General features: G+C 50.4%; 1 protein-coding gene across 7 annotated transcripts in view; it reads right to left on the minus strand.

Annotated features, from left to right (window-relative positions):
* Positions 1–19,692, minus strand: part of TLN1 (talin 1) — an 880,838-nt gene that overhangs the window by 319,624 nt on the left and 541,522 nt on the right. For all 7 annotated transcript variants that reach the window (XM_085627686.1, XM_085627681.1, XM_085627685.1 and 4 more), the window contains 2 exons: positions 7,670–7,759; positions 7,067–7,189 (listed from right to left, as the gene is read on the minus strand). In XM_085627686.1, the coding sequence (XP_085483812.1) occupies positions 7,067–7,189; positions 7,670–7,759 (213 nt within the window). The remainder of the gene's footprint in view (positions 1–7,066; positions 7,190–7,669; positions 7,760–19,692) is intronic.

A 19,692-nucleotide genomic window follows, 5' to 3' on the forward strand; every position in this document is an offset into this window, starting at 1 on the left:
GGTCCAGCAACATGTCTGCTGGGTGGCAGCCTAGGCAGCCTCTCAGTCAGGACGCTGGTTGTTGGTTAGGTTCAGGGGGCATCTCTAAGAAGCCCTCTGTTGTGCATTTTACATTAAATCCCACACTGGCATCAGTGTGGGTTTAATGTGCTGAGAAGTTTGATACCAAACTTCCCAGTCTTCAGTGTAGCCATTATGGTGCTGTTAAGTTCGTAATGACAAACTCCCAGCACCATATACTCAATGGCAGCACTGCACTTACAGTGCCCAGGAATGGACCTGGGTACTGTAGGGGTGCAGGGCTCATGCACCTGTACCCACACCACTGGCATAGGGCACCCAGCTAGAGGGATGACTGAGGTATGCCAGGGCAGTGTGTTTGTGGGCATGGCACACAGGGATGTGTGCCATGCCGACTCTCTGTTTTGTTCTGCACCAAGACACTCAGCCTGCAAAGGCAGTGTGTGTGTGTCAGGGTACAGGGCCTCTAAGGGTGGCACAATAAGTGCTGCAGCCCTTAGGGGCCTTCTCTGGTCACAAGGCCTGGGTACCTAGGGTACCATTTACCAGGGGCTGACATGTGGCCAGAGATGCCAATTGGGTTTAGGCTTCAATGCAGTTTTAGGGAAGAAACACAGGCCCTGGGCACCTGATTGGCAGGAGCCCAGGGCACACTCAGTCAAAGTACATCAGCAATTCAGCAAAAAGTGCGGGCATACCATGCAAGAAAGATGGCACTTTCTCACACCACCCCGCCCTGTTTGTTGCAATACCACATGACGGTGGTGTTGTCCGTGAACACCTGCACCACACTTCCCTGGACAGAGATAAGGAATGCCTTCAGTGCAAGACAGATTGCCTGAAGCCCCAAAAGGTTGATATGGAGCCGGGACTTCGCCGAAGACCAGAGTCCTCTGATCTCCGCCTCTCCCAAGTGGCCTCTCCATCCCAGGAGGGACGCATCCGTCACCACGGTGTGCTCTGGTTGGGGAAGGGAGAGGAATCTGCCACTGGCCCAATCGCGATTCGTGAGCCACAACTGCAATTGTCGTGCAGTACCCTCCGAGATCTGGACATGATCGGACTGGTTGCCCTGATGCTGCGCCCACTGGAACTTCAGGTCTCACTGCAGAGCCTGCATATGCCATCTGGCATGTTGCACTAGCAGGATGCAGGTGGCCATCAGGCCCAGGAGCCGGAGGGTCATCCTGACTGAAAACCCGGGACAGAGGCTGAAAGATCGGAATCGGAGCCTGAATATCCCGGACTCGCTACTCGGGAGGATAAACCCGAAACAGCGTCGAATCCAGAACCGCTCCGATGAAAGGGAGCTTCTGAGAGATACTCGGGTGCGACTTTGGTACATTGATGGAGAACCCCAGCAAATGCAGGAGGTCGGCCGTAGTCTGAAGGTGGTTGATGACTGCCTGGGGCGAGCCCGCCTTCAACAACCAGTCGTTGAGGTAAGGGAAGACTGCCACCCCCGACCTGTGCAGGTGAGCTGCGACCACCGCCATCACCTTCGTGAACACCCGAGGGGCGCTGGTAAGGCGGAAGGGGAGAACGGCAAACTGAAAATGCTTCTGGCCTACCGTGAACCACAGGTAACGCCGGTAGGACGGGGATGTGAAAATATGCGTCCTGCAAGTCCAACGCTACCATCCAGTCTCCAGGGTCGAGGGCAGCCAAGACCTGAGCCAGAGGCAGCATCTTGAACTTCACCTTCCTGAGGAAACGATTGACTTTCCGGAGGTCCAAGATGGGGCGCAGGCCCCCTTTGTCCTTCGGGATCAGAAAGTAGTGGGAACAACAACCACTCCCTACTTACGGCCCTGGAACGCACTCGATGGCCCCCTCGGCCAAGAGTGCCGTGACGTCCTGCTGGAGATGTACCAAGTGATCCCCGACATGCGGTGGCACTGAGGTGGCATGGCTGGAGGGGAGGACTGAAAGGGAAGGGAGTAACCCCTGCAGATGATCTCCCAACACCCACTTGTCCAATGTGATATCGCACTGGTGGGGGAGATGGTGGCGGATTCTGCCACCCACCGGCGTGAGGTGCTCCACAAAACTCGGATTAGGAAGGTTTGGAGGTAGAAGCAGCGGGGGCAGAGGTGGACTGTCCCCCATGCTGATTCCCAGACCCGCCCCTGCAGAAGCCGTGGTCGCGCTGAGGCTGGGTCTGCACAGGCTTGCTGAAGGAACGTGCCTGGGCACCTCTGCCATGACCACGAAAGGAACGAAACCCAGGAGTGGTCGGGCTTTTTGCGGAAAGACCCAAGGACTTGGCCGTGGCCAGCAAGTCCTTGAAACGCTCCAGGGCACTGTCGGCCTTATCGCCAAACAGGCGAGTGCCATCAAAGGGCATGTCTATGAGCGAGCACTGGACATCAGGCGAGAACCCGGTGGATCTCAGCCAGGCGTGGCGACAAAGCGCCACAGTCGTAGAAATCGTCCTGCCCAGTGAGTCAGCGGTGTCCAAACCACACCGAATGGCGAACTTAGCTGCATCCTTACCCTCAGCAACTGCTTGGGACAGCACAGCATGAACCTCCTCAGGACACTGAGGCAACACCTGAGCAACCGTATCCCACACCGCGAGGGAATAGCGGCCTAATAAGCAGGCAGTGTTCACCGACCGCAGCCCCAAGCTGGCCGAAGAGAACAAAGCTTTCCAAACTGTTCCAGCTTCTTAGAGTCCTTATCCAGCAGAGCCGTGGGAAAGGCACTCTGCGACGTCGAGGCCTGGATGACCAGGCTCTCGGGCGTAGGATGAGTGGTCAGAAACGTGGGGTCACCAGGTGCCAGGTGGTGACGCCTGGCGACATTCTTAAACACGGGGGCCCCTGTGGCCGGCCTCGACCAAGTGCCCAACAAGACGTCAGTGAGGGCGTCGTTAAAGGGAAGCAGGGGCTCTGACGAAGTGGACGCCGTCTGGAGAACCTCAGTGAGGAGATTAGTCTTGAGGGCCACCGTAGGAAGATCGAGGTTGAGGACCTCAGCTGCCCGACGGAGCACCATTGTGTAGGAGGCGCCCTCCTCTGTGGTAGGCGGGGGAGAGGCAAACCCCAGGTCAGAAGAGACATCGCCGGCGTCCTCCAAGTCGTCCAGCCAGTCCTGCTTGGAGTCACACTGACGGGCAAGAGGGTCCTTAGACCCCTCCCAGTCATCCTCCACCTCTGTTGCAGGGGGAACAGACCGCAGCGGCAGAGCTGGAGGCGGAGAATGAATATACGGCGCCGGCCGGGGTTGAGCCGGCGCCGCATCCCAATGCAGATCCCAGCTAGGAACGAAATGGTCCTGGAACTCGGGCAAGGGCGGGAAAAACGTCACCCACTGTGGAGGCGGAGCCGAGGTTGGCGTTGGGGCCTCTAGCGCTGGACCTCACGGCGCCCGAGCCAACAGCGCAGTATCCTGTGGTGCCGAAGCTGGATCCGCCGAGGGCCCAACAGGATCTGGACACGGGACTGCAGGGCCCGAAGGCGCGCCGGCGGGAGCCCGAGGCGTAAAAAGGCGGTCCATAGTGGCAAGTAATTCTTGCACCTGTTCGGGAGTCGCTGACTGACCCGGGTAAGGCGGGTAGGCCGCGGGACTCCCAGGCTCCAAAGGAGCCGTAGGGGCAGAACCCCTGTCCCCCTCGTCCGCATCCGAGGACCGACGGGGAGACGCCAGAGAGCAAACGCGCTTCTTCGACTTCTTTTTATGTCGGCGCTTACCGGAATCCGAGGGCGAAGACTTGGAGCCCAAGGAGAGACGACTGCGGCCCCGCAAGCGTTCCCGGGATTGGTCCCTGGAACGGCGTTGGGACGAGTGCCGGACCTCCAGCTGCTTCTGGCGCCACTCCCGCAAGGCCTTCGGGCCATGGCCCGACAGTCCCGGCAGGACCGGGAGTCGTGGTCGGTCTCCAGGCAATAGAGGCAAACATCGTGGGGGTCCGCCACCGACATATTGCGATGGCAAGCCCCACAAGACTTAAATCCAGGCATCCCTACGTGCACCAGGAGAAAAAGGGAGACAAAAGTCTCAAAAGTGTAGTCAAAAAGTGACTAAGGTAAGTGCTCTAACCGGATCTGCACTTTTCTGGCGCGGAAAAAGAAAGAACTGACGTCAGCGCACGTGGATGGTGCCTAAATAGTCTCTGTGACATCTTCTCGGCACTTACGACGCCAGCGACAGATGCGGAGCCACACAGCGCCACCTACTGACGCGCAGGGGTACTGCTAGCAAAACTTTACCGATCCAGTCTGACACCTGGGGATATTCTAAGGTAAGGAATCTATCACTAAAGTGTCTCTTTCAGATCTGTATTATCTGTGCCTCCCTTGGTCCCTTCTCCATCGTCATTATTATTAGACACTATCTTTTTAAGGGTTTTGTGGAACATTGCAGGGATGGTGGGTGTAGTAGGATTTGTATGTGGGGGCAGGCTGGTGGGAGAAGCACCAAAAGTGGGTTGTGTAATGGTCGCAGACTCCAGAATGCCCTCACACTCTCCATCAATCCGATCTAGAACACAATTACTGCCAGCGTGCAATTGGAGCTTCCTTGCCTTTTTACCCCGATGGGATACATTTCCTCCAGTTTCCCCCCCGTCCCCACTTCCACCTGGTAACTTTCTTTTCCCCATAGCTGTTTGTTACGGGTCATGCAATAGGACCCCTACAGATGGAGAGTACACCCAGCAAGAGAACTACAACTTCGTCTCAATATGGTGTTACATTGGAAGCACTATCTCTAATATGACAGCCACAAAGAGTAAATATTGCTCGATAGAAATTAAGACCGGCTATTTCAAACAGACAATTTCGTCAATTGTTTAATTGTTCAAAGTCAAAAGGCTGTAAACAGTACCTTGGGGGTTCGTGATAGTCTCTCGAGTTGTCAATAGCAGCTCCCCAGCCGAGCACAGCAAATGTAAGGGGGGGCCATGCCCTGCCATGGACGGGCCTGCCCTTGGCCCGGGCACGCCCACGCGCGTCCCACGCTGCGGGAGTGCAGCGATGGTTTTATCGCGCCTCCAGGCGCGTTAGCAGCGTCGAGGGCGCAAGGGTTGCTGGGTGTTGTAGTTGGGCCGTTCCCCTCACGGCAGCAGCGGAGGCTGCTTGGCAGAGTCCCGGTGCCTCGGAATTACACTCCTATCACAGCAAGCTCTCCATGACTGCAAGCCATGCTCAGAATTGAAACTTGAAAGCTCTGACCTCATAAGAAGGTCTCTAGTCTCACTCAGAAGGATTAGAGTTGTGTGGACAGCAGTGTAGGCAAATGTAGGCTGAACAAGTATAATGATTCTCAATCTATGTATTGCTTTGTAGTGCTCAACTTTCTGTGACCCCACCGCTTAGAAGTCACAAATAAAAGAGAACGCATTTCTCTACAAATAGTCAAGCAATGAAAAGGAGCATACAATTATACACAATTCCTTTGTGAATTACAAACAATTCATCACGATCCACAAAATCCAAAAGGTATTGAGCATTGAGTCTTGAAGTTTCTTATTCCAATTATTCTTTATTTGTAGTCTCATGCGATAAGCATACATCAGCCCTGCCAACACGTTTTGTCCAACATGGACTTCCTCAGGGTTGGGTATATCTTTCAAAGATAGCCGAAGCGATCTTTTTATATATTTCATTGTAAACATACGCTGGGATTCCCCGTAGCGTCCGGATAATCAAAGTTTAAAGCATTATTGCCTTCATATCCAGTTCAAATGCCGTCTGTCTATCCGTTCGGGCGACGGATAGACAGACGGCATTTGAACTCGAGCTCAGAACACAGCAGACTGGATAAAGGCAATAATTTCAAGGCTCCTTGCTCAATACTTTTTGGTTTTTGTAGATCCTGTTTGTAATTCTCACTCAGAAGTATTTACACGGACTGCAATCAACCCAGACTCAAAGCCCTAGCAAGGAAGGCTGACTGCAAGTCAGCATCACCTGCACAACAACTCATTTGAAATAGTATCATGAGACTCGACAGAAGGGACAGCGGCCTAAAGAGACCCCGACTTTGACACCATTCTCTTCAAAGGACACAAGTCTACAGAAGCCCACACCTGGATGCCAAGGATGTGGCACTTTAGTGAAGACATGTGATGCAGGACACTGCAGTATGTGAGCAGTCGCCTGCATCCCCACCACTCCATTGTTGACACGGCTCTTCAGAAGCCAACACATCTCTATCCACATGAAGCACCCAAGACGGACTCAGACTATTCAATGATTCCCATAAAAAGCTCAAGCCAACACACTGCACTATAAAAGAGACGCGCGACCTTGTGCTGAAGAGTGACCCTGACAGGAAGAGTGACAGTGGCTTTGCTCTACAATAGCACTCAAAAAGGTATCCAAAGTGTCAATCCAGGGATACTGCGCTATGCAGGAGAGGCTTGCCCCAGATATGGGTGCAGCAAACAAGGTGGACATCAGCACACTGCTACAGAGAAGAAGTGCAACTGTAGGCAGCTGTGCTGTAGTGAAATGCTGCCACAAACATCGTGCTTTGGAGAACTGCAACTGCAGACAATCTGTTAGATAGGACAACTGGGACCTCGGAAACTTTAAAGTGGAGAAATGTGTACCTGGCATGTTATTATAGAAGCTCTCCTCTAGATACAACCTCTCAGACTAGAAGTGCGGCTTGGGCCACTAATTACTGAAAAAAGCCAACTGATAACCTCGCACGTCAAGAGAGTTTTCGACTTCACACCTCAAACACGAGGAAAACAATCTTAGCTGGGCTCACTGCTACCTGAAAACTCAACACTCCAGAAGAAATTCTATATAGGAAATGGACGACACGCTCAGCTTTTGAAAAACACCCATCCTCACATGCAAAAGGCCCGCCCTGAATACAAGTCAAGAGTCTTTAATTTGGTAAATCATAAGATGGGAGCCCACCGCAAAGCAATTTGTAACTGGGCTGACATTGAAGATGGATTATTGAATGATAGAGAGTCACTGAATCAGTAAATATTAGGCTTCCATCAGACATCTTCCTGTGGACAGTAGTACAGCAAAGCTTTGGATTTTACCCCTTCACCCTACATGCTTGTGCAAGGAGTTACCTGTGCAGCAGCTTCTGTGAGGCCACATAGAGCCTTCGATGCAGTGCCGACCGAGTCCCCAAACTCAGGCAAGTTACTGTTCTTGGCATTCTGAGAAATGCCTGCCATGGACTCCCCCAGAACCTGCAAGAGAAAGGTGTTACAGACCGCCATAAAATGTTTTGCATACATATTAAAAATAAATTATTATAAACTGTAGATCTATGAACAAAAACACAAACAATAGACATCTACACCTGTAAGAGAAACTAAAGATCAATAAAACAATACAAAGAAATCTCTCTCCATTTTGATTTCTCAGAGTTTCAGAAAATCTACACAAACAAGACAGATCAGAGGGTGTATAAAATGTTATTAACAAAGTGTTAAGTTAAGGACATCACAAAAATATTTAGTATTTATGAATGAATGAATGAATGAAGATGTTCTTATATAGCGCATGGCTACCAGGAGGCATCCCAGCGCCTAAGAAGGAAAGGACAAAAGAGAAGGTAAACGGTCGGATAAACCACAAGCAAAACAGGATGACAGTTGTCCCCCGCAAGCTGCAGGCAGCCATGAGAAACTATCAGTTGGACTGAACCGAAGATTTCCTGGGCTCACCTTGGAGTTCTCCATCACACTATCCAGGCAGTCAAAGTAGGAAAGGTCACAGACGGCTTCTGTGGGGTTTTCTAGCATCTCGCGTACAGTCTGCAAGAAAGAAATATTGGAATAGAAACAGTCCACTTAAAAGACTCACAATTAGGAGTTTTTCATGATTCGCGGCGCTTGTGGAGTTCTGAAAAACTACGCTCCGCGTAGTGAGGAAAATCCAATGCCAGACCGTAACCCAGTAGGATTTCTCAACGCGGAGGTGGTCGCAGACGGTCCCTACCACTCGCGTCGAGAAACCTTCCATTTGCGTTCAGGAAGCTGCCGCTCGAGTAGAACTTTTACTCAAGCGGCAGAAAGAAGCCTCGCCCTCTTGCGCTGGGCGTAATGCCATTCGCACTGATTTTACAGTGCGAGACAAACACCCGCTGCTAAACATCAGTGCGAGGTAACGCATTCTGGCGCTCACGGAAATCCCAGTAGCTTGGCAGATTTTTTTTGTCACTGCACGTAGTTGCTCGTAGCAGAACTCTGCGAACTGCGACCAGGCCTACTCTCAAACATTGCGTGAGTAAGGGAATGGGAGATGACAGACAACCTAGGGGAGGATTAGAGAACCTTTAGAAAAAACTTCCGTACGAGTTACTTACCTTCGGTAACGATGTATCTGGTAGAGACGTTGTCTAGCCGCAGACTCCTTAACTTAAAATATCCCCAGTCAGACTGGATCCGGAAACTTCTTTGCAGCAGCACCTCTGCGCGCCGGGGGACAGTGCCACACGACCCTGCCCGGACGTCGTCCACGTAAGGGACATCAGCGAGGTCATATAAGTCCCTCCCGGCACACTGACGTCAGTTTTCTTCGGGGAAACTTTTCCGCAGCACAATGGGGAGCCACCAACAAAACTGTGAATGTATGGAAACCGTGTGCAAAGGATGAAAAATTCGCAAAAAAAAAAAAGGCGGATGGTGCTAAACACCATCATAAAAGACCGTATCAGACACTGTCTACATATAATTGAAAAAGCAAAAGTGGAACAAAGCTGTGAGAAAGAACCCCGCAAATCGAAGTGTAGACCCTTCCCAAAGTGCGAGCAACAAGGGAAGAATATCTCAACAGACAAAAATAGACTGTTATTACCATGTAGAACCGTGTCCAACAAGGAAGGAGCACAGAAAGAACAGCAATTTACTTCAAGAAGGTATGAAAAGACTGACACTTTCCTTATAATAATTGAAGTGTGAAATAGAGCTGAAGAGATCTTCAAAGAAGATGACTATATACGAGACAAGAGTCCCTAGTCAATGGAGAAGGTGGGAAGGAGGGAAGACAGCAGGAGAAGAAGAAGCATCTCCTGAGGACAGTGAATGAAAAGGCACCATCTACATGAAAAGGCCCCTTGGAGGGAGTCAGCTGCATATGGTAATTCCGAAAGGGGTGCAACTATGTGAGCACCTTTGAAAGAAAGCCAATGGCAACTGAAAGTAGGCAAGAGGCGGAGGCGCCCTGGTAAGGTTCTCGCAGAACGGGGAGGATGGGTGGGCGTTAAGTAATCTGCGGATAGACAACGTCTCTACCAGATACATTGTTACCGAAGGTAAGTAACTCGTACATCTGATAGAGACATCTAGCCGCAGATTCCTTAACTTAGAATAGATACCACAGCCAACAGAGTGACGGACAATGGGGAAGGCTGTGGCGGGATAACCAGACCGCAACCTAATTAGGTCGGAAGAGCAAAAGATAACGGGAAGCAAGGAGTCCCAAAAAATGCTAGAATGGTGCTACACCATACCCGTATAAGTATGAGATGTAGAAACGGCACCAGCTATATTCCAGACAAATAGAGACAGAGAGTCCCGAATGAAGGCGGAAGAAGGACCACCCTGTGAGAAAGTGGCTCTGTATATACTGTTCCCAAATAGGTACAGTGTGCAAAGAGTCCACAGTCCCCAGAGGTTTGGCCGAGGTTAAAGTTAGATATAACCAGTGCTTCATTTGGAAAATATTAAGTGCCAGGGCTCTGGCCAGGAACCCACTGCGGCCTGCACCCCCCCATCGCCCTCCTCATCGCTGCCAAAACAACTACTAACTATCTCTCCCGCCTGCAAGTGCGGCAGTTCAGATTATTCCAGGTCCCCAAAGCTAAAGGAATCGCTGGGGAGGCAGGCATTAGCAATTGTTTAATGTACATTGTTTTCCTAAACAACCGTTGTTCTGCTCATCTCTAAATTACATAAGCAGCGCCACCTTGTGGCAGACTGCCCTAAGTATGGTGTTGACAATAAGGTGCCAGTGCCGATGACCGGAAACCAATTAAGTGCCGGTGCTCAGCACCGGAAAGCACCGGCTCAAATTAAGCACTGGATATAACCTTACTCTCTAAAGTGGTAGCTTGGTCGAGCAGTAAGGCAGTATCAGAGGACAGTGTAAAGCATTTGTTGTACACACTCAGTCAGCAAATGGTCTCACACACTCAAGAACTGAACTCTAGGCCAATGGTTTAGATCAAAAAAATATGCTTGTTTTATTTTAGAACCAACAATAGGTATTAAAATATACTTTCTCAGAATAAGATGCTTTAGTTATATACTTTTGCAATATGCAATTGACTTTTGTAGGTAGTAGTTACAGGTTGTTGAAATAGGCAACACAATTTCAAACACAATAATACATTGAACTCATTGGAAGCTTTAAGTTATTTGCAATAGATTACTTTCAGGATTACTTTTCTAACTCCAGGACTGGATCCTAGATTCAGTCCTGGGACAGTTCTTGGAAACAAGTGAGTAAAGTCGACTTAGTTACTGTTGTGATTTTTAGGCAAGATTTTGCCATTTTAAAAGTTGACACTTAGAAGAAATTTCATAGAAAAACAGTCAATGATACCCTACGGAAGAAAATTCAAGTTACAGGTAGGGTATGTTCTCGTTACTTTTGTAATCTAGTACTGGGCTCCTAGGCTCAGTATTGGGACCTCTATCTAAAACAGGTAAGCAATTACGTTTTCACAGTTGGTACGATTTTTAAAGAATATTTGTAGTTTGCAAAAATCGTCACTTAGAAGAAATTTCACAGAAAAACAGTCAATGATTTCCTATGGAAGAAAATTGGGTTAATGGTAAGTACGGTTGTGAGTACTTTTCAGGGTCAGTGCTGGGCACCAAGATCCAGCACTGGGATCTCTCCAACTAGCAGGTGAGTATTTTCGTTTGTTACTCGGTTGATTTTAGGTGAATATTTTAAGTTTTAGAAACTCCACACTTAGAAGAAATTTCAGAAGAAACCAGTCAATGTTAACCTATGGAGGAAGATTGGGTTATCGGCTTTTGGGTAAGTATTTGACTGGCAGAGTTAATGTTCTGGGCACAGACTCAGGGGTCTCCCAGGGTCAGGTAAGTATAGTTGGTTCACCCTCAGTGGCACAGGGGCAGCCGGGTGCAGAGTGAGTTAGGCCCAATGTTATCCTAGGGGAAGCAGGGGGGCCTCGGTTGGTGGCTGCTGACTAGCAGGCCACGCGGCTGTGGGAGCTGGGCTCCTGGTCACTTGCTCAGGGCAAATGGGGAAGTAGATAGGAGTAGAGGTTACACTGCCAGGGCCACTCAGGCGGCTGGGTGCAGGGTGCTTTTGAGCCTTCGGGCGCTCAATGGATTTCAATGGGAAAGCTCCTGGATGAACAAAGGCTGCAAGCTCGGGGACGAAGATTCTTCAGGTGCCACCACCACCTCGAGAGATAAGTTGGGTAGTTGGAGGATAGGTAGGTACCCAGGAGTTGGGCACAGGGGGCCGAAGGGTGCAGGGGTGCCTTTTGGTGTCGGGAAATCTTACCCTCTGTTGATCACGGTTGGGGGGGGACCTGGTTCTGAGGCTGCAGGCGTCATCAGGAGCGTCGAGGTGAGTCGTTGGGTGCCGGATTCAGGGTAACAGTCGCCGGGGGACGTCCTCGGGGTCTTTGTTCACTCCGGCACAGGCCAGGCTTGGCGGGTGCAGTGTGTGCAGAGTTTGCGGTTCCGGGCTGATGCCAGGGGTTAGAAACTGGTTTTGAACAGAGCCACTGCTCATGGGAGTCCCAGGTGCTCAGAGTCACAAGGTAGACAGGTCCTCCGGGGTTTGTGAGGTTGCTGGCCACAAGAGGTGCCGGGATTTAGCAGGAGCAGGTTCGAGGGTCAACAGGCCGGTAGGGCTGGGGCCAAAGCAGTTGGTGTCTTCCTCTTCTTCGCAGCTGCACGGCAGGTCTTCTTTCTTCTTGCTCTTCTTTGCTTTTCGGAATCTGTGGAAGGAAGGTTCAGGGTGCCCCTAAATACTAGATTTAGGGGCGTTACAGGTAGGTAAAGGGCAGGGACCAATAGGTCCCTGCCCTGGGGTGGTTACACCCCCTATCCTACCACTCTCCTGTGGGAGGGGGGCAGTAGCCTAGTCCTGATTGGGCAGGGCCTACCATCTTCAATATGGCGAGTGCCCAGAGATGTGCCTCACCTCGCCTCCCCCACGTGAGGGGTGGGGTTGGCAGGCTGGCACATCCCCTGTCCTTATTTTGGGCTTCCGGCCAGTTCTTCCTGCCAGAGTGGGGGTTAGAACCGGTGGGGGCCAGTTTGCTGGGTACAGCAAGTGGCCTGGGGAAGCTCACAGAGTCGGCATGCCTTTGAAACTTCCCCCTGTCCATCCTGGGGGAAGGGACCTAGCACCTCGCCCAGGATATGCATTGTTGCAGGCTCAGGAGAGCAGGGTCTCTCCTACCCAGGGGTCCAACAACATGTCTGCTGTGTGGCAGCCTCCCAGACCAGACGTGGATTGTAGGTTAGGTTTCAGGGGGCATCTCTAAGATGCCCTCTGTAGTGCTTTGTACATTAAATCCCACACCGGCATCTGTGCGGGTTTAATGTGCTGAGAAGTTTGATACCAAACTTCTCAATCTTCAGTGTTACCATTATGGTGCTGTGAAGTTCGTGTTTGACGAGCTCTAAGCACCATATACTCTTAAATGGCAGCACTGCACTTACAGTGACCAGGAATGGACCTGGGTACTGTAGGGACACAGGGCTCATTCTCCTGTGCCCACACCACTGGCATAGGGCACCCAGCTAGAGGGGTGGCTGATGTATGCCAAGGCAGTGTAGTTTGTGGGCATGGCACACAGGGAGGTGTGCCATGTCGACTGTTTCGTCTTGTACCCAGACCCTCAGGCTGCAAGGGCAGTGTGTTTGTGTTAGGATACAGGGCCTCTAAGGGTGGCACAATAAGTACTGCAGCCCTTAGAGGCCTTCCCTGGTCACAAGGCCCTGGGTACCTAGGATACCATTTACCAGGGGCTGGCATGTGGCCAGGGTTTGACAATTTGGGTTTGAGTTTTTTTTAGGGAAGGAACATAGGCCCTGGGCGCCTGATTGGCAGGAGTCCAGGGCACACTCAGTCAAAGTACATTCAGCAATTCGTGGGGGCATACCATGCAAGAAAGATGGCACTTTCTCACACACGCTCAGCTTAATCGCGCGCTATGTGGACACCAAGCAGAGGTTGGGGAAAAGTATGAAGAGATGCAACCAGAGCCTACCAGGGTAGCCCACGGAAGTAAGGCCGGGGAAGCTACAGCCAGGAACTAAAGGGCGAGAGGTAGAAACTGAGCAATGTCCTAGAAGGACAGGCGGGAACAAGAAACACGCCAAGTGCACCCCAAGGCAGCAAAGGGGGGACAGGGGCGAGCAGTAACAATATGAAGCACGCTGATGCGGGCCACCACTGAAACATGCACAGAGCCAACAGCCGCAGAGACAACAAGGTGGCGTAGCTAAAAAAAAAAAAAAAGCATAGGACTGCCCAAGCAGGCAGCTTGAAGACTAAGGTGAGAACAAACTCACGAAATACAGATATGCAGGGTGCAGACCCTAGGACGACTGACATCAGAAGAGCTGTCCCGCAGGTAGCGGTGACATAGTAGAGGGTGATACGTAATGAAAGGGGCACATCCGAAGGAAGTGGCAGCAGAGGCACGAGAGTACCAATAGGCGTATAAATGTAGGAAAGAATCTCTGAATTCTAGATCACATCCTCCGACTGGGAGTAAAAATTAACCCTCGTCCGAAAGAGAGATCGTTCAGTATCTGAACACCAAAAAGGGAGCAGTGTAAAGCCGGGGAACCACCCCAGGTAGTGGGACGCAAAAGGAACCCTATTGCTGAAGACGCAGGAAAAGCAACAAAGTGCACTTAAGTGTACTGAAAGACACCCTGCCGCGTAGACTAAGGGCAATCCCGAGTGCAGCCCTGAAAAGCTGCCTGACCCATGGAAACATAGGACCCGACCTCGTAACAGCGAAGAGAGGCGGAGATGTAGGAAGAAGAGTACCAGAGAGAGAGAGCGAGAGACAGAGAGAGTGTGAGTGTGAGTGTGTGTATATATACTTCTATCAAAGAAGGGTAAACGATCCACAACCATGCAACATGGGTGTTCTAGGAGCACACCTAGTGCATTAATGGCAGGTGGTAGCCGCATTCTAAGCGTGAAAAACACCATGAAAACCTTCCAAGGAGGGGAACGAGGCATATAAGCAAGACGACCCATGACGTGTAGAAGATAGCGCCAAGTCACAACATCGAACACCGTACAACGGCAAGATAAGAGCACCAGGGGATGCATTCAGCCCAAAGGATCTCTAGGCCCACCTGACATAAAGCAGAGTTTTTTATAATAGCATACAAGTACCCCACCTGGAGTATGGACATCCCAAACAACGGGGAACACCTCTTAGGGCAAACCACAGTCAGAGGGCCCGACACAACAACCTGTGGAACACTGCCACAGTAGGCTTACTGCCAGCTCAAAACGCATAATGCATCGAAAGGATGCTAAATGAAAGGGTAATCACCCCATAACATGCGAAAAGAAGACCTGGGAAATATAGGCTTAAGGGGGAGGGCGAAAGCCCGCAAGGAGGCACTGAACAGCCGATTCGGCGTGGGTATCAAACAATAGAACACTGTCAAAGGGTAAATCAACAAGTCGCTCCCGGATATTCTCCGGGAAGACGCTATCCCGCAACCAAGCATGGCTCCGCAAGGCAACCAAACTAGCCATAGCTCGGCCTAAGGAATAGGCAGTATCCAGGGCCGAGAGGATCGTGAATTCAGCAAGGTCACGGCCATCCCGGAGAAAATGAAGGAGGACAACAAGAGCGCCTTCAGAGGTGGCCGAAAGAAGAGACTCTGCAGAGTCCCACAGGGCAGAGGTAGCCCGAGCCAAGACACACACACTGTATTCAGTGAACGAAGAGCAGCACTAGTGGAGGTGAAGATGTTACGACCCCACGACTCAAGCCATCTGGACTCCCGGGAGGGAGGAAGCATTAACTGAGGCAAGGAAGGAAAGGTAGTTTGCAAAACAAACCCCTGCACGTCAGGGTGAACAAATAAGCAAACTAGATCATGTGGAGCAGGACAGTGGCGGTGCAAGACAGAACGAGCCACCGGATCACCGGAAGCTGGCTGAGCACAGGTGCCCAAAAGGAGAAGCTTCAAAGGGCAGAAGCAGCTCCACATTCCCCGCCCCATGGTGAAGGACCTTAAGCAGAGGGACCACAGGCAAGGGGACGGAAGGGGGCTGCATGTTTAGAACACGAGTGACCAAGGAGACTACTCTAAGAAACGTCGCACCGGCCTCGGTAGCCCTCCAAGGAGGGGACAGCAACTCATCTGTAGGTGAGGGCTGTAAAGTAAGTCTTCCAAGACACTGAGGGTGCGACCAATGCCCAAAGGAAGGGAGCCCCATTGACTAATGTGGGTCCTGATGGGTCTCCTGAGAGGCGGGGATCCTGCCGGGTCCACAAAATCTAAGGGGGGCACAGGCAAGGATAGATCCAGCGTCGCCGGACGTGACGGCAACGACAAACTCTCTCCAGAAGCTTCAGGAGAAGAGTCAACAACTCTGCGTCGATGCTGCGCGAAAACGACTTTGGCCGGCGCCAACCTTGCCTCGTTAGGCGCAGGCTCTGCTCCATCCGGCACCGAGTCAGCCCCATCCGGCGCCGATTCCACGTCCAACATGACAAGCTACGCTTCCGAAGAAGGGGAGGCAAGCCTCCCGACGCCGACTTAGCCTCAACCGCCGGAGCCGGGGAGGTAAGCCTCTGGCGCCGCACTGGCGCTGACTCAGCCTCAACCACAACAGGCTCCGACTCTGAAGTAAGAAGCGGAGTCGGAACTGCGCTGACCCTGGCTCCAGGCAGACAGCCACCTGTCCGGAAGGCCGAGGTGTGCACGAAGCAAGGCTTTGAGCACCAGCAACCACCTGCGACGCCACAGGGAGCCCCACGGGACTATGCGGCGCGGCAGGGGTGCTATGGGTCGTAATGGGGGAACCAGCCGGGACGCACCCTGACGACACCATATCTCCTTCGTCCCTGGAGGGCAAGAGCTTATTTGGCGCCAGGGGCGAAACCACCAGCGAGTCCGTTGGGGACCCTGTAAGTAGCGGAGGCCCCGAGGACGCCCCAGGGACAGGAGAGGACCCAAGGGAGGCCTGCAGAGCCAAAGGAATAGGCCTCCATTTGGGTCCGAGTCACCCCCTCGCCTGGATAGGGGAGGGGCGACTCCCGGGGCGGACGTTCAGAGGGCTCCGGGAACTAGTGCCCCCGACAACAGATCGAAGTGAGGTCGAAGACCTCTGCGACATGCGCCACGACTTACCCATAAGGGGCGAACGACGTCTCCGGGCCCCAGAGGGCGACAGACGCCGCAATTGGAAACCAGAGGTGCCTGCTGGCGATGAGGAGGCCGGAGGACAAGAAGACTCCGACCAGGACAGGCGAGCCGAAAGGAGCTTCATCCGGTGCTCCCGCCGGGACTTCGGCTTGCGGTGTTGGCAGACGTCGCAATACGTAGAGTCGTGGTGTTCGCCCAAACACCACATACAGATAAGATGTCGGTCCGTCGCGGACATTTGCCGCAAACAGGAGGTACACGTTTTAAAGCCCGAAGGCATCGCACACTGTTCCAGACGTGAAGCGTCAAAAGGGACCTGAAAATAGGCCAGAGGAACCACTTACTCCGGATCCGCGTTGCACGTGGAAAAGAAGGAAACTGACGCCAGCGCGCCGGGAGGGACTTATATGACCTCTTTGACATAATGTACGTGGACGACGTCAGGGCGGGGTCGTGTGGCGCCGTCCCCCAGCGCGCAGAGGTGTTGCAGCAAAGAATTTTCCGGATCCAGTCTGATGCCTGCGGATATTCTAAGTTAAGGAATCTGCGGCTAGATGTCTCTATCAGATATACATACACACATACATAAATATATATACACACGCATATACATATATATATATATATATATACACATACACATACAAATACACACGCACACAAACAAATACACACACACACATATATACAACTACACACACACATACATATAAACACACACACCCCTTTATATATAGTGAATGTGACTTACCTAGTGAGCATCTGTTTGTGGCAGGTTGTGCTGTAGATTCACATGCTAAGCACGAGTCTGCCATCTAGCATTGGGCTCGGAAGTGTGCAAGTTATTTTTCTTGGAAGAAGTTCTTCGAGTCACAAGTTATAGTGACTCCTCCTCTCGCTTGTATTGACATGGTCATCAACTCCAATGTTAGATTGTGAGGATGGAGTGAAACAATAGCGTATGCTATAGAGATGACCATGTTGTGAATGTATGATATATGTGTATGAATGCAAAGAGCACAATTCACTTGGGAGGAGGGTGGGCGCATGTGAATCTACAGCACCACATGCCACAAACCGATGCTTACTGGGTAAGTAACATTCACCGTTTGACGGTATGTGTGGCTGTAGATGCACATGCTTAGCATAGGCTAAAAAGCAGTTCTCCCTGTAAGCGGGGATTAACTTGTGCTTGGTGTATTTGTTTGAAATAAAAGTACGTAATGCTACTTGACCAACATTTGCTTGTTGTCTTGCCATAACATCTACGCAATAATGTTTTGTAAATGTTTGTGGAGTAGCCCATGTAGCTGATTTACATATATCAGCTATGGGAATAATTCCTATAAATACCCAAGAAGCCCTGTTTTTGCGTGTAGAATGGGCTCTTGGTGGAATAGGTAGTGGTCTCTTTGCTTTAGCATAACACGTCTGGATACATTTAACTATCCAACATGCAATACCCGATTTAGAAATTGCTTTACCCTTATGTGGTTTTGTAAATGACACAAACAGTTGTGTTTTTACGAAAAGATTGTATTCTATATCTATAGAACATTACTGCTCTTTTGACATCTAATGTAACAATCTTTCAGCTACTGATTAAGCTTGAGGGAAGAATACAGTTAACTATGGATTGCGCCATGTGAAAATGCAATATCACTTTAGGGAAGAATTTAGGATTAGCTCTTAAAACCACTTTGTCTATGTAGTTGAAAGAATGATTCTTCTGAAGTCAATGCTTGAATTTCTCCTACTCTTCGATGTGAGGTAAGGAAAATGCTACTTACCAGTATGCATCTGTTCTTGTCATGTAGAGCTGCAGATTCACACACTGTGCATAGATGAGCTTGGATGCTTGCACTTTGTTGTTGTCCTGGAAAGTCTTTGGAAGTTACGGGATAGGTGGCTCCTCCTTTGGACAATAGTGCGCATGGGCATTGACTCCATCGTTAAATTGTTTTTTCGCCAAGAAGGGAAATGATGGAGTTTTGTGAGAAACCGAAATAGATGCCCATGTGTGTTGAATCTAAATAAGATAAACTGGAACAGATAAAGGTAGCCGGAGAGGCAGGTGGGCGTGTGTGAATCTGCAGCTCTACATGCCAAGAACAGATGCATACTGGTAAGTAGCATTTTCCATTCGAGGCATATGAGCTGCAGATCACACACTGTGCATATATTGCATAGCAGTACTCCTCCTCAGATGCGACCACCAGTATCTGTTGCAGTAGTTTGAAATAGTGTTTTGAGTACAGCCTGGCCCACACTAGCTTGTTGTTTTGCCTGCACATCTACACTTTAGTGTTTTGTGAATGGGTACCGTGTAGACCATGTCGCCGCTTTGCAGATATCATCAAAGGAAATGCTCCCTAAAAAGGCCATTGAAGCCCCTATTTTGCGGGTAGAGTGGGCTTTAGGGGGAATAGATAGTGTATGTTTTGCTTTGTGATAACAAATTTGTATACATTTGACAATCCACCTTGCAATCCCAGACTTCGATATGGGATTGTCTTTATGTGGCGGTGAGAAGGATACAAAAAGTTGTTTTGTTTTGCGAAAATGTTTTGTTCTGTCAATATAGTAAAGAGGTCTAGTGTATGAAGAGCTCTTTCTGCTACCGTTTGCGGTTGCGAGAAGAACACTGGCAACTCAACAGATTGGTAAGATGGAAGGGAGAGATAACTTTAGGAAGGAATTTGTCCTGAGAACTACTTTGTTATGATGGAGTTCTAAAAATGGTTCTTGAATAGTTGGTGCTTGTAGCTCGCTGACACTTTTAAGAGAAGTAATGGTCACAAGGAAAGCGACTTTCCGTGTAAGAAATTGACGCTCGCATTTATGCAGAGGTTCAAATGGAGGACCCATTAGTCTTGTGAGGAAGATGTTTAGATTCCACACTGGCGAGGGTGGTACCCTGGGAGGAATTATTCTTTTGAGGCCTGCCATGAATGCTTTAATGGCAGGTACCTTGAATATTGACAAATGTTGTCTATTGTGTAGGTAAGCTGCTATGGCAGCGAGATGTAATCTAATCGATGTGTATGCTAGATTACATCTTTGAGGATGCAGCAGGTAACATATGATGTGTTGAGTGGAGGCATCTTAAGGATTGATGATGTTGTTGTTTACAGTATATAACAAATCTCTTCCACTTGGCTGCATAGCAGGCTCTAGTGGTGGGGCGCCTAGCCTCTTTGATAACGTTCATACAATCAGGTGGAAGGTTGAGGTAACCAAATTCTAGGACTTCAGGAGCCAGATCGACAAGTTGAGCTGTGATGGATCTGGATGTCGGATTTCTCCATGGTTGTGTGTTAAGAGCTGTGGGGAGAGAT

This window comes from Triturus cristatus, chromosome 2_1 (genome assembly GCF_964204655.1).
Source record: "Triturus cristatus chromosome 2_1, aTriCri1.1, whole genome shotgun sequence".
Classification (NCBI taxonomy): domain Eukaryota; kingdom Metazoa; phylum Chordata; class Amphibia; order Caudata; family Salamandridae; genus Triturus; species Triturus cristatus.